The sequence below is a fragment of the Dermacentor andersoni genome, chromosome 4, assembly GCF_023375885.2.
Source record: "Dermacentor andersoni chromosome 4, qqDerAnde1_hic_scaffold, whole genome shotgun sequence".
NCBI classification, from domain to species: domain Eukaryota; kingdom Metazoa; phylum Arthropoda; class Arachnida; order Ixodida; family Ixodidae; genus Dermacentor; species Dermacentor andersoni.
Window position 1 is genome coordinate 101,503,368 of NC_092817.1, and position 13,777 is coordinate 101,517,144.

Here is a 13,777-nt window from a genome sequence, read left to right on the forward strand (position 1 = left end):
CCCCAGCAGCAACGGGTGAGCGGGATTCCTTGCGTTTTGTCTAGGTTGGCATGGCTGTTGTTCAGTGGGGTTAATGGTGTTCACGCGCAGAACAGCAAATGCGATTGAGGCTAGCGTAAACATTGATACGACATCTGAACAAAGAGAGGGTCAGAGACGGCAGGAACTGCAACGCGTCGGAGAGACCGAGTCTGAGACGTCGGATACCGAAATGGATAGTGAGACGCAAGGCGCTTCGCAGGCTCCGAGTACGACAGATCCAGAGGCCATGGCGGTGAGACGCCTGGAGCTGGAGCTGGAAAAGGTGCGCCTACAGCTAGAGTGCGAGCGCATTGCTCTACGGAGAGTGGAGCTTGAGCAGTCGGGCAGGCCGCCTTCGGTGTCGGAAGGAAGCGATCTCCGCCGTGCTAGCACGGATGGAATATCACAATGTGCTAAAGTGCTTAAGGCATACCAGTTGCCGTGTGACGCTGACGTTCCGATATTGTTTGATGAGGTTGAAAAGTTGTTTTCATCTTTTCAAGTACCAGAACACAGCCGCGTACATTTGATCATGCCTGCGCTGACCGAGCGGGTCCGTTATCTGTTGCGTAGCCTGAATGATGAGGAATGTACAGATTACGAGACTGTAAAGAAGGCAGTACTAGATGAACTTAAGCTCACGCCAGCTGAATACTTGGGGAGGTTTGAAAAGGCATTGAAACGAAAGGAGGAAACTTGGGCTCAGTTCGCGTCTCGCGCTAGAACTTATTTGGCCTATTACCTTCAATCGCGCAATGCAAACACAAAAGAAGCTATGACGGAGCTTATGGTCGCTGACCGTATGAAAGCCAGTCTAAGCTCAGAAGCCCTGGAATATGTTCTTTTGCGGGAGGGCGAAGAGTGGTTTAAGCCAGTGGAGGTGGCAAAGGTGCTGGAGACTTTCGAGCAAGCTAAAGGGAAAGGACGAACAACTAAGCCAGCCGCAACAGCCTCATTGACGCAGCAAGCAAAACTAGCTAGCCCGCAGAGGACAAATTTAAAATGCCACGTGTGTCATATACAGGGACACCTAGCCAGAGACTGCCCAAAAACTTCAGATAAAGAACAACAGGGGAAGGCACCGACTGTGCAAAAACAAAGGGTACAGAAGGTTGCTGTTGTAAGTGAAGAACCTCCACCAGAGCAAGAAAGGGTGCTTAGCGCTAGAGTAGAAATCTTAGCTCAAAATGCTAGCTCAGGGAGGTCAAAGCTGGACCTTATCCCTATCATGTGCGGGGATATAGCAACGGAAGCTGTATTGGACACAGGTAGTGAGATAACGGTCGTCCGTAAAAGCATGCTGCCCGTTGGTTTACAGGAGCCATCGGGAACAGTAAGACTCGAGTCGGCATTCGGAAAGACCATTCGAGCTAACCTAGCTACGCTGCCCGTGGGCATGCATCGCCCGGGGGCTGTGATACAACCGCAGAGGATCGATCTGGTGTGTGCAGTTACAGACGAACTTGCAAAGGGGGTTGACTGTCTGTTGTCAAAGAAAGATTGGGAACTACTGCAGGCGCAGGAAAAAGACGAGTTTGGACGAGAAAATATTCCGCGGGTAGCCAATTCCGTGGGAGTCCGATCAGTCGAAATAGTCGATAACACTGAGCCAGACTGCGGTCTAAGTTGCATAGAAACGACAGACAGCATCCCCGCATTGCAAGAGAATAGTTTGATACAAGATGCCACTGGGGCGCCCAGTCAGCGGGAGAAATTTCGAGCTGCTCAGCTTGCCGATGAAAGCCTGAAAAAGGCCTGGAATGATGCGAGAAACGGTAAAGCTGGCATGTTCGTGTCAGATGGACTTTTGTACCATTGGGATTCCTTAGCGGGAGTCAAGGTCAGACAACTGGTCCTACCAGAAGAAAAGCGCAATGAGGTATTGCAGCTCGCGCATGAGTCATTGTGGGGTGGACACTTAGGGCCGAAAAAGACAAAGCTCCGGATAAAGTACAGTTTCTTCTGGCCAGGAATGGAGAAGGAATTTGCTGGGCATTGTCAGACCTGCCACCAGTGTCAAACACGTTCAGATAGCCGTCAGAGCGATAAAGTCCCCATCACGCCGCTTACGCGACCGGAGCATCCATTTCAGGTGGTCAATGTGGACGTCATTGGGCCTATTGAGGTGCCATCTGCGAGGTGCCACAAATATGCTTTGTGTCTTGTCGAACTTTGCACGAGATGGCCTGAGGTAGTGCCGCTCCGATCCCTGACAGCGAGGGCCACATGCGAGGCTTTACTGGAAATTTTCAGTCGTACGGGAGTGCCGGAAACGATCTGTTCAGACCAAGGCACGAACTTTAAAGCTCAACTGACACAGCTAATGTTAGAAAAACTGGGTTGTTCACCCAGGTTCTCCACTGCCGAACACCCTGAGAGCAATGGAGTGGTTGAGAGATGGAACAGAGTCCTCAATAATATGTTGTATCATGTAATGGAGCGGGACCGAAGAAATTGGGACAAGCTCATCCCATTTGTTCTGTGGGCTTATCGCGAGAAAGAGAGAGAGAGAGAGAAGGGAAGACAGAAAGGCAGGGAGGTTAACTAGACTGAGTCCAGTTTGCTACCCTACACGTGGGGAGGGGAATGGGGAGTGAAAGAGGGAGAGAGAGAACTTAGGTATAGGATGTCTACAGTCTGGCACTCAAGTCTGTTTCCCTCAGGTAGCGAAAAAGCGCTCGAACTGCTTTCTGGGCCAATGAACTATGAGGCCAGGCCCCCAAGATCTTCGCTTCCGTAAATGGCCTGTCATCCAGTCTATTTAAGGCACACTGGAGAGTCTCGCGTTGATTATCGAAGCGAGAACAGTGGCACAGAAGGTGACTGATGGTCTCTTCACACTTGCACTTCGCGCACATTGGTGAATCCGAAGTGCCGCATGATACCACCGGGGTGGCGCCGTTCAGGCTATTGTACGGTAGAAACCCAAATGGGACCCTATCAATATTGCAGCAAACTTGGACGGGTGAGATCGCGGTGCCCTCAACTCTGAGAGAGAAACCTGCCAAGTATTAGCAGCAGCTGCGGGAGCAACTAGAACTAGCCGCGAGTGTAGCTGAGTTGACAAGCACCGAGCGCCAGAGCAAATATGCTGAAGCTTACAATAGGAGGGCACGGACTAAAGAATTTAAGGTCGGGGACCAAGTACTCCTCTTTGACACAGATCGGGCAACCAAGATGGCTGCCAGGTGGTTGGGTCCTTTCACAGTCATTGGGAGAGAGAGAGAACACTCGTATCGCTTGCAAATAAATGACAGAAAGACTTCGGTAGTGCACGCTAACAGACTCAGGCCGTACTACGCTAGAGTGAGTCATGTGGGGGTAGTCTTCGAGGAAGACGGAGAATTTGGTGAGGTGGAATACGCGCCGCAAGCTGTATGCACTTCAGTGAGCGAGCACGCAATAACTGAAGACAAGCTAGCTCATTTGGGTTCAGATGCGCGCACGGAAATCGAGGCGGTATTTGAGAAACATCGCTGCGTCTTTGACGGAAAGCCTGGGAGGGCGCAAGTAGGGCGGCACCGCATCGAACTGGAGGAAGGATGTAAACCAAAGAGGACGTTTCCTTACAGAGTCCCTGAACTACTAAAGAAAGAGGTTAGTAGGCAAGTGAAAGAGCTTGTTGAGTTGGGCCTGATATATCCTGTCGGCTGCGCCAGTAAGGTTTCGTTCGTTCTCTGTCCTCGCTTCACCGTTGGAACTTGAAGCTTCTCGGACGATGATCGGCAGTTGTTGATCAAACGCAGGCAGGAAGCGATGAGATCAGATGTACAAGAAATATTTATAGGTAAACTTTTCTGTATACATGGCAGGTAAAACAAATACATTACAAACTTGAACAATTGAGAAACGCAGTCTCACTCTTCGACGGTCTCAATGACTGTTAGAGCCCAGACTCGTTTTAACGTACATGGTACGGAGACATGGCTGAAATCAGGATTGCTGATAGATCAGTGAGCCTCCATACCATGTACGTTAAAACGAGTCTGGGCTCTAACAGTCATTGAGACCGTCGAAGAGTGACACTGCGTTTCTCAATTGTTCAAGTTTGTAATGTATTTGTTTTACCTGCCATGTATATAGAAAAGTTTACCTATAAATATTTCTTGTACATCTGATCTCATCGCTTCCTGCCTGCGTTTGATCAACAACTGCCGATCATCGTCCGAGAAGCTTCAAGTTCCAACGGTGAAGCGAGGACAGAGAACGAACGAAACCTTACTTTGACATTGACAAAAAATTTGCACTAAGCTAATTTCGAAACAAATATAAATTCATCGGAAAGAAAACTTCGCCTGGAGCAAATTAATCTGCGGACCAGGACGAAAATTTGGAGGAGGCTTAAGCTTCGCCTTTAAGACTGGAACGCGATGGCATTCAAAGATCCCTGTCTTCTTCTCACGCTTCCTGGCAACTGGATCGTATGTAACCGCAATGTTTATCTGGAAACGCTGGCCGCGAACACTATACACGAAGGCGGCCTTTGTGGTAAAAACGTGGCTTCTTCCGTGGGCCGCGATGTGGTGGAGGCGAGCGCCAGCTGGAGGTATTGCGAAGAACCGGAGGCGCCGCTCCGTGGCCCCGAAGACACCCACCCGCACGTCGGCGCGCGCAAGTGTGAATTGTAGAAACGCTGAATAATGGGCTTATCTTGAGTTCTCGCGTAAGAGAATTATGCTATCTCGTATAGTCAAATTACAATCCGAGACCTATCATGTCTGTAGGTTGCGTGTAATTCGTAGTTTACGATTTTTATACGCATTTTTGCTAGAGAAATTGAATTAGTTTAGCAAATTTCTTGCGTCACATGCTGTTCCTGGGTATGCGTGGTTCAAAAATCTTTTTGCCGAAACGATTCCCGATACAGACACCGGTCCAATGGACAGCTACACGACGCCGGGCCGCTCTCCTGCATGTACCAGCACTGCTGTCGCACTCACCTCCCTCGCAACTCGTGTTTCCGACTGCCCCAATCACGACTGATTCTAACTTCCGTTGCCCAGCTACTTTCGTCGGTGCAGTACCTGACCCTGTCGACAGCCCTTGACGAATAGGGCGACGACAACTGTTCGCACAGCTCGCGCGATACGGACACGACAGATAGGCTGACAACACCATCCCAAGGCACCAATCAGGAAGGCGTCTCAGATCATCCTTCTCCAGCTGTCCATCGCGCCTTACCAGTGCCCTACTAAGCGAAGCAGCAGGAAACGTCTGCAACTGCTGCAACATGCGCCACCTCTCGCCCTTCCGCACCAATGTTACCGTCGCCTGTCGTCCGGCCACGCCACCCCCGCCGTCTCTCACACAGCAATGGCCCTTGGTACATGTCAGGCTCCCTTCCGCCAGTACGCGCCTCGCCTCTTCTGGCTGAGATCTATCACACAGGGCGTGCAAGCGTCAACCACACAAGACGACGAACTCGGCGCACAAGACTGCACGCGTCATGCACGCTAGCAGGCCCAGTTTACCCGTGGATGCGCCTTCGTGCGCGCGAGCACCTAGAAACGCACCCTGCCGTTACCACTGATGAGATCGCGCGGTGGGACTGTGCGTCCTCAATTTATTTACCCCGTCTGCAACGAAGCCGTACACCACATGCCCTCACATCGCACATCAATGCAACAACCCAGCAGCGCTCTCAGCCTCGACCACCAGAGCATTCCCTCTGCGATCCACACGAACTCAACCTTGACCGCCTACCGGACTCTCTGATATGCCACGCATGAAAATAATATCTTTCCTTCCTTTCACGTTTCTTTCGTATGTATATTTTTCGGTCACGTCATGCGCTAGGGGGGAATCTAGAGCGGCGCGACAATCGACTATAGGCCAGATTTTTAGATCCTCCTAGTGCGAGTTTCAGCTGCGCCTCTACCCTCGACATCAGGTGCTATCATCTGGGTGAGGGCTGCGCGTTCTGAGAAAGTCTGGAGGAAATAACTGCTCTGAAGGTGCGCTTTCGCATGTTTTGGTTTAGAGCACAGCTTTGAAGCGCCCGTTCCTGCGTTGAGCATCGGCATCCGTCGGCGTCCTCGGAGTAACGGAGCGAAGGATCACAGAGAAGGATGAAAAATCGTACGCGCAGCGCGGCGTGGAATGAAAAACTGCGAGAGCGAAGAGAGCGTGAGGAGGAAAAGAAGGAGAGAATGGCGAAAACGAAACAGTGAGGAGGAAAAAGGAGTGCGGGACGAGACGTGCTCTGCGGCGGCGCCCAGGCATGCGGCGAGCGTGCTCACCGATACCACATGCGGAAACAAAGCGCCGGTGCGGGCTTCCGACCCACTGCGCATGCGCTACGACGCCTGTGCCGCCGCCGCTAGAGAATGCGCTCCGCAGCTTTCTCCGCAGACTTTCTGAAGAATGAACGATGCAACCGGTCGAAATCCTCCATCTGTCGCTGCTGCTAAACGACCTGCCCGAGCAGAAGCTCCGCGCCGCCGCCGAGAGGACCCTCTCGTTCAGAGTCAAATTCTTTGCCACAATATATAGTAAATTCAAAACACCTAAACAGCGACGCTCAAAATTCGCCTTAGGGAGTATCGTAATCGTCTGTGAATTTTTAGACGTGTTCTTACCGCATCTAGCGAGAGTGATCTACGAATGTTATTCGCCTGCGCGATACTGGTTCATGGTTGGCTGCACCAACAACAGGAAGAGGAAGCGGCTCATGCAAGAGCCTTGCGACGTTCACGGAGACACAAGTACCTTGTGTTTGTGTGGAGTGTACTCGCTTCACAAATTTTCTTCGGCGCCTGAGAAATGACACCACAGGATAGTGGCTTTAAATAAAAACGACTTCGTGCCCAGCAAGATTGCTCGGGTGGATGTTCGTTTTGTTGTCGTTAACTATTCGATAATGTGTCTTTATCCTTCCCGCGTTGCGGGCCTGTGATTACAGCGTAACAGCGCAGTTTACGACCTTTCAGCGTCTCTCTTTCGGGTCTTCTCGGTTTGCTTTCCGGACAGAAAGCCCACGGAGGTCAACGCCTGCATAAACTGCGTTTTGGATTCAAAATAAAGGTAAGCAGAAAGTGTTTGGGTGCGCCTGTCGACTGCGTAACTTGCGCAACAATCGTTCCGTTACGACAATTGAACAACACTGCACGGAATTTGACGGTTTTCGACTCCTGTGTTCGTTATGTACATGAGCCGCATTCGAGTACTCTTAGCCGCGAGAAAAGAAAGCGCATGTGGAATAGTTAGCTGATGGGCTAGTTGGTTCAACATCTTGCAAAGGGGGAACGCAGAAGCGTTGCCCAAGAAAAGAGACTAATCAGGAAAGACGCTCTTTCCTGTCGGTACGTCTCTTTCTTTCCTCACCACTTCTGCAATCCCCCCTTGCAAATAAATAAAAAAAGTGCATATGACTAGCGTACCCAGAAGTATGGCTGCGCACGCATAAATGACTCATTTATTTTACGCTTTCTTTCGCGAAATATATGGGTGATTGAACTGCTATAGTTTTACGATTCTGACACTCGGCTATATGAGAAGCATGTTAAGTCGTTCCTGCGAGAACTGGTGCACCCTTCAGCGATCTCGTACATGTATATGGAAATTATTGTTTGTCTGCGAGGGAGAAATTAATAAAGCGGCTGCACACGCGATAAAAATATAATGCTTGTATCTCGTGCGCGCTACACTGGTCCACTGACTCATTGGTTACGTTGCTTAGGGTGTCCATTTTCAGTGTAATGATGCTCATACCTGTTTCGTGTCAGTCTTACGTAAACACGTAGGAACTACAGCGTTCCCTGCGACTGTGTGCAGCGTGTAACACATCGAAAATTTTATTGTACTCATACCTATCGTTGTATTTTAAGAGCACGTGGCAATAACGATGACAAAGTAGCGTAAAAATGCAGCACATTGTAATGCGTTAGCGTGCGGTACAAATATGATGAGCGTCTTTAACAAAACAAGGTATAGCGTACTGTATGCCGTTTAGCATATTTCATACAGTGCCTTAAGCCCCCAAAAACCATGCACATTACGCAGATCTCGGAGAAAAACATTCCCCGACGATTACGATACTCCCTAATGCAAAATTTTAGCGCAGCTGTATACTCGCTTTCATTTAGCGATATACTAGCTGGCGCGGACAATCGGTTTCGCGCGGCATGTTGCAAAGGAGTGAAGTGTGGCGCGACTGTCTCGCTAATCGGGAGAACACGAAAGGCCGCACGCGGATGACGCGTGGGCGCGATTCAGAGCAGCCGCCGCAGTCAGACCTCCGCTCATTGGTTTCCGCCGTTCGCGGCTCGCGTCTTTCATCTCACGCTCCACGTTCGCTATTTCATCCTTTACTGTTGTTCTGGTTTTATGATTACGCAGGCGCGGAGAACGACGCCGATGCTCAGCACAGGAACGAGCGCCTAATAGCTGCGCTCTAAAATAATCGACGCCCCTCTCCGAAAGAAACATTCTTGAAGTGAAGCTTTAGCCCAGTGCACACTGAATCAAAGTCAAAGTCCAAAGCCAACGACCACGCAACGAACCTAAAAAATGCTGAGCGACCCGATGCTATGCATATGTGATTTGACTGCCTGTTTAGGATTGTATTTTTTTTAACATTGAAGTTGAATGAAGACATACTTCGTTAAGTTGCATAGCCTTTATTTTAGATCATGTAGACGCACACACATTCACGGACGACTCTATACTTGCACAGTATTGCCGTGCGATCGCTGTGGTAGACAGTCAGAGGCTCGTAACGTGACACAGCCTGCTTACAAACGTGAGATCAATGCAGGAACGGTGTTGCGTGGTAGGTCTCTGTAGCGTCACCAGTTTCAACGAGTAGCCATCTAGCATGAAACTGTCGATCCATTTGCCTTGTTCTTTCGCCACATCGACGTTGACGTCACCGCACAGGAGGCTCCGCGTGCTATGTGGCTTTGGGGTGTTCATTGTTTTGGCCAGGAAAGGTTCCGCGTCACAACATCACGTGTTCGGCCTGATGTACACGCTGACGATCACGAGACCAGTAGGCATCTCGACCGCACAAGCGTCTCCGTGCCGTTGCCTATACACGGGATTGGCCTTACCTGAAAGATCACGCTTGCGCTAACATTCGCGTACGGCAGCCACTTCTGCTATGCGCTGCACCCGCGGCCTACCATGGCGACGGCCGAGCATGCATTGCGTGACGTGCGTAATGCAATGCAGATATATACAGTTCGTCTAGGTAGCGTGGCGTTCAACCCTCTTTCTTTAAGGAAGGGGCTTTAATTATTTTTTCCAAATGCCAAGACGAGCCCGTACTCGCCCGCACTTGCTGTCTCCGATGAGCAGGGAAGCTCAGTTGATCGCGACACGGGTGGTGTCATGCCCAGCACGCGCAACTTGCGCTTCCAGTGAACTTCGTGCGCATGCGCTACTCTTGCTGAGGTCGCCGCTTCGCGCCGTTATCAGGCGCTGACCGGCCGGCCAGTCGACGCTGGCGCGGTACTGCGAATGCAAGCTGCATTGTTCTACGCTTATATGTAGGTTGGCTTTCCTGCAGTGCGTTTTCGGCACTCACGGACAAATCAGTGAAACATCAAAAACTTCGCTTTAGAACTTGGCCAGCTGCACGAAGTTACAACTGCAGGGAAGCAGATGACGCTGCAGTTCCGTTGGAGTATAGGATGTCGCAGGGTGGTTATGCTAAATTATCTCCGCGGTTTATTTGTGTGATCTGAAATGTGATCGCATTAAAGAAGACACAGTTACCGGCATTCTGAGACAAGAAGGCTGCAGCGCTTTCCGAACTAGCTATCGTAGACGACTGACAAATGCAAGCGCGCTGTGGACCACGTACTGCCGTTCCCACCGTTTCGCAGTACCCTCACCATCATCATAAAAAAAAAAAAGTCCCATGCCTGGGCGACATCTGCAGCACAGTCACAGCGTAAGCTGGAAGAGCGGCTCCATAGGAGCTCCGTTTTCGGTAGCACACACTAGAAGGTCTTCGCGGCGAAGTCCCTTAGCGTCGCTTTCACGAGAACGAACTGAACTGTCCTGCCGGCGCTGATGGCTTGCCGCCGCATGTCCTGCTCTCTGCAGAGCGGTTTGCTGAACCCGACGTTCCCTGGTTGCAGCCGCGCGCGTAGCTCTACGATTCGCTTCTTCAGCAGCGGTTGGTACCTTGCGAGGAGGCGCCATAACGTGTACCGAAAAGTAAGCACAGGTATCGAGACTACGCGGCGCACACGTCACATCCTTTGACACGTGGCACGATACGATGCGACTGCTACGTTTTACGACACCTGGTGGAATACAACACAACTGTAATGCAAAGTTTGCACGTATCGACGCTTAGCGACGCGCATCTCACATCGCGTGACAATTGGCACGATACGATGCTGCTGCTCCTGCTGCTGCAGATGGTGATTTATTGGCATCCCCTTTGAAACGGGGCAATGAAAAATAGCACCCAACCTGCTTGATTGAATTAGGTATGCTATACGTGTATTTCATTATAGCATTCTTGTTTACATCTCCTTAACATTTTTTTTCTTCCTCAAAACCTATCCAGTTACCTTGTACCGCTCCTTAGCAACTGCTACATGGCGTGACACCTGGTGCAATAATATGCAGTCGCAATGCAAAGTGCGCACGCATCGACGCTATACGCAGCGCGCATCTCACATCGCGTGATTCCTCGCACGATAGGACGCGTGTATAGAGCATGTTTCCGCAGAAGCTAGCAAGCGCTCGTGTGGCGCAGTGGTAGAGTAGCTGACCCCTGGGTAGAGGTCCCGGGTTCGAGCCCGGCGAGAACTGGGTATCTTGTTTTTTATTAACGGCGATACCTACGACGGATATGGGCGGTGGCGGTGGATAACATTGCCAACCGAAACTTCTATTGGAATGAACCCATAACAGCTTACGTTTTGAAACATAGTAGCCACCTACCGATGTTGGAAATTCTCGTCTGTAGCGCGCCGAGGAAGAACACAGTGAACTCATTCGCACGCGGATAGAACACGCTGGCGCGCCCGGCCTGAGCGGTCGCGTCCGCGTGTCGCTCCCTGGGGTCATCACTGTCATGGCCGACAAGCTACAACAAACTGGTGGCTTCATGTCCTCAGCCGTCTGCACGCGCGTATTGAATGCAAAAACTTTAAGAAACCGCAGACTGGGGATACCGTTCCAAGAACATGTGAGCCGTCATATGCCTCTACCGACGATGCAACAAGCGTGAATCAGTTTCATGAACGCCACCCTGAAACACGAATTTACAATTAAGAGTATTCATCTCTAAGAACGAATGAATCCCGATGGTTACTATTACACACAATGGTAAATCGGTCTGCACATTCATAAATTCTGGCTTAAAATGCTCTCTATTGGTTCTTCTTTCTAGAAGCTGTCATAATCGTAAAAACTGAGCGTAATAACAATGATAGGGAAAAGTGCGGCGCTGCAAATGAATGAACCTTTGCCCTGCGAGCACTATCCAACCAGAATGAGGTGTGAACTGGGAAAAGATATTCGTAACGACATTTAGATTTATCTGAAGGTGCCGCACAGCTTCTCTGCATAACCGATATATAAACATTTGGCAGCTCTAACATCCATGTCCGTAAAGAAATCACGTTATAGCCTCTTGTGCTTGCATGCCATGGGGGAAATATTTATACGTGGCGCTTCGTTCTTTTTTTTTTTTTACTGCTTTTATTTTGCCGTTTGCGTTTCAGCGTAGCCCTGTTGCATGTTTGCGCTGTGCCCTGCTGAAGTCGACACAGCGGTTTTTCTACCCTTACTCAAGTGCACTCCAGTGGCTCACATATTAACAGTAACCTTTAGCTTTTATTTCCATCGCGCTACTACTCCAAACATAAATGAAATGAAAAAGAAAGCTGACGTGGTCTTCCACTTCCTCTTAGAAGATTCATCTACCTTTTTTTTCTTTTTAATCTTGAAAGCAGAGCTTCACCTCTTGAACACGTCCACATAAGGCTGTTCTATTTCACTGCGCATGTTGACGCTGCTCCTTGGATCCCCCCCATCTATCCCACGATGGGCATGATGGCGGCGTTCAGGATGGGCCCGCGGGGTGCGGAGTCAATTGCCCGGAAAGCTCTCTTTCACGGAAGCTCGTCGAGTTCACAGGATCCATGCGGGAAAGAAGGACGCTTCAATCTCTTTGAGCCATTATGTACGCTAGCCGTCCATGGTTGGCCCATTGGTCAGGGCCAGAGAGTTCGTTTCCTGAGGCTTATTCTCAGTTTTCTTCTATTTCATCCACCTCCCGCTTATTTTACTGCTCATGTTCATGCTCGAGACTCGGCTTTTGCTTTTGCTTGCGTTTACCTGTCTGAAAAGAAAAAGAGCTTCCTTGATAACACACTGTTGCACTGCGCACGGACCATTTTCCGCAGCAATATTCTTTTTTTTTTAATCACTGATGCAGCTAGTCTTCGCACTCCAAGAGATTGATTTCTTGGTTTCACGATTTGTTTTTTTGTTTTGACAAAAAGATCTGTTCCTATGGTGTGGTGAATATATTAGTTTATGTCCTTAAAACATATTGCGTATTTTAGCGTTTCTATATTTTCATTCCGGTTAGCCCGAATAAAAAAATGAAATTGCCAAATTATTACAATATGCGGCGCGTATAAAGGATATGTTTATTGTACAAGACGAGTCTTCGTACTTTAAATGATTTATAAAGGTGAATAAAGTGGTGTTTTATTCCTGATATTTCGTAGTATCAACCAGAGAATACTCATTAGGCTAATACGATGTCCTCCGTTGCATGCAACTTCACGTACGAAAAGCAGGCGAAGTGGTTATCTTAAATTTTATTCATTCAGTTGTCAAAAATGCTTGACTGCTTTGTATTTTGCTCACCAGCTAAAGAAAGTTGACATTCCTATTATGTTGGTATTCACTTCCAAAGCCACCGGAAGCGTTTTTTGTATTATTGTTATGCCGGGGTTCAAGGACGCTATTCTGGACATTCCGCCATTTTCTTCGAGGCGTGACGTGGACGCGACGCATTCAATATGGCGCTGATGGCCCCGTTTTGCTTTCGTAGCGTGACGCAAACTTGATGTTTTTCCTAAGAAACTGAAATGAAGGCACCGAAACTAACGTTCTTCGTAAATCAAAACAGTTTTCCTCCTGAGTAAAAAATAAAGCAGCTGTCTCAAAGCCTACGATTACTCCGTCGAACACGCTTCTCGCTTCCGTCTTCTGCTGCGTCCAAGCCGTCGTCTGCTTCATTATCTATGATGCGTGCACCCGGCAAACGCAATGAGTCATCGTGCGTTTGCGCCAACGCGCTTGTTTTCTATATTGAGACAACATACATGACCTACCAGTAGTGATGTGCGCACGTTCTAGGCCACGTTATCGCTATCTCGTGAAGCGCAAGTGACTTAGCCCAACTCGGCTGGCTGAGAAACGGCCGAATATCACCGATAGCGTTGCGCGGGCCAGAGGTATCCGCTTGCGGGACGCAAGCGCCGGCGCTGCCATCTCTTGTTCATTTCGCTGGTTACTCGCACCGCGGGAGGAAACTCCAAGGCGCGGCCTTCCGTTCATTCCTTTTTATAAATTAAAAAGACGCCATTGTCATAACTTTTGATTGTGCGAAAAAGCATTAATCTTCATTACAATACAAACGCAACAGCGAAAAGTGGACAACGTTGCAGAAGATTTGCTATGTTCAACCAATATTATTTCATGTAAACGCGTTCTTTAAGAAATGATGGCCCAAAACCCAAATGCCAACACCACCCGAGAGCTATACAAATACTAT

General features: G+C 49.4%; 1 protein-coding gene across 1 annotated transcript in view; it reads left to right on the top strand.

The window, feature by feature from the left end:
• The first annotated feature begins 211 nt into the window (after nucleotides 1–211).
• The window catches only part of LOC140217049 (uncharacterized), a 31,627-nt gene continuing 18,061 nt past the window's right edge, over nucleotides 212–13,777 (top strand). Inside the window, exon 1 of the mRNA XM_072287473.1 lies at nucleotides 212–1,030. Within this exon, the coding sequence (XP_072143574.1) occupies nucleotides 212–1,030 (819 nt within the window). The remainder of the gene's footprint in view (nucleotides 1,031–13,777) is intronic.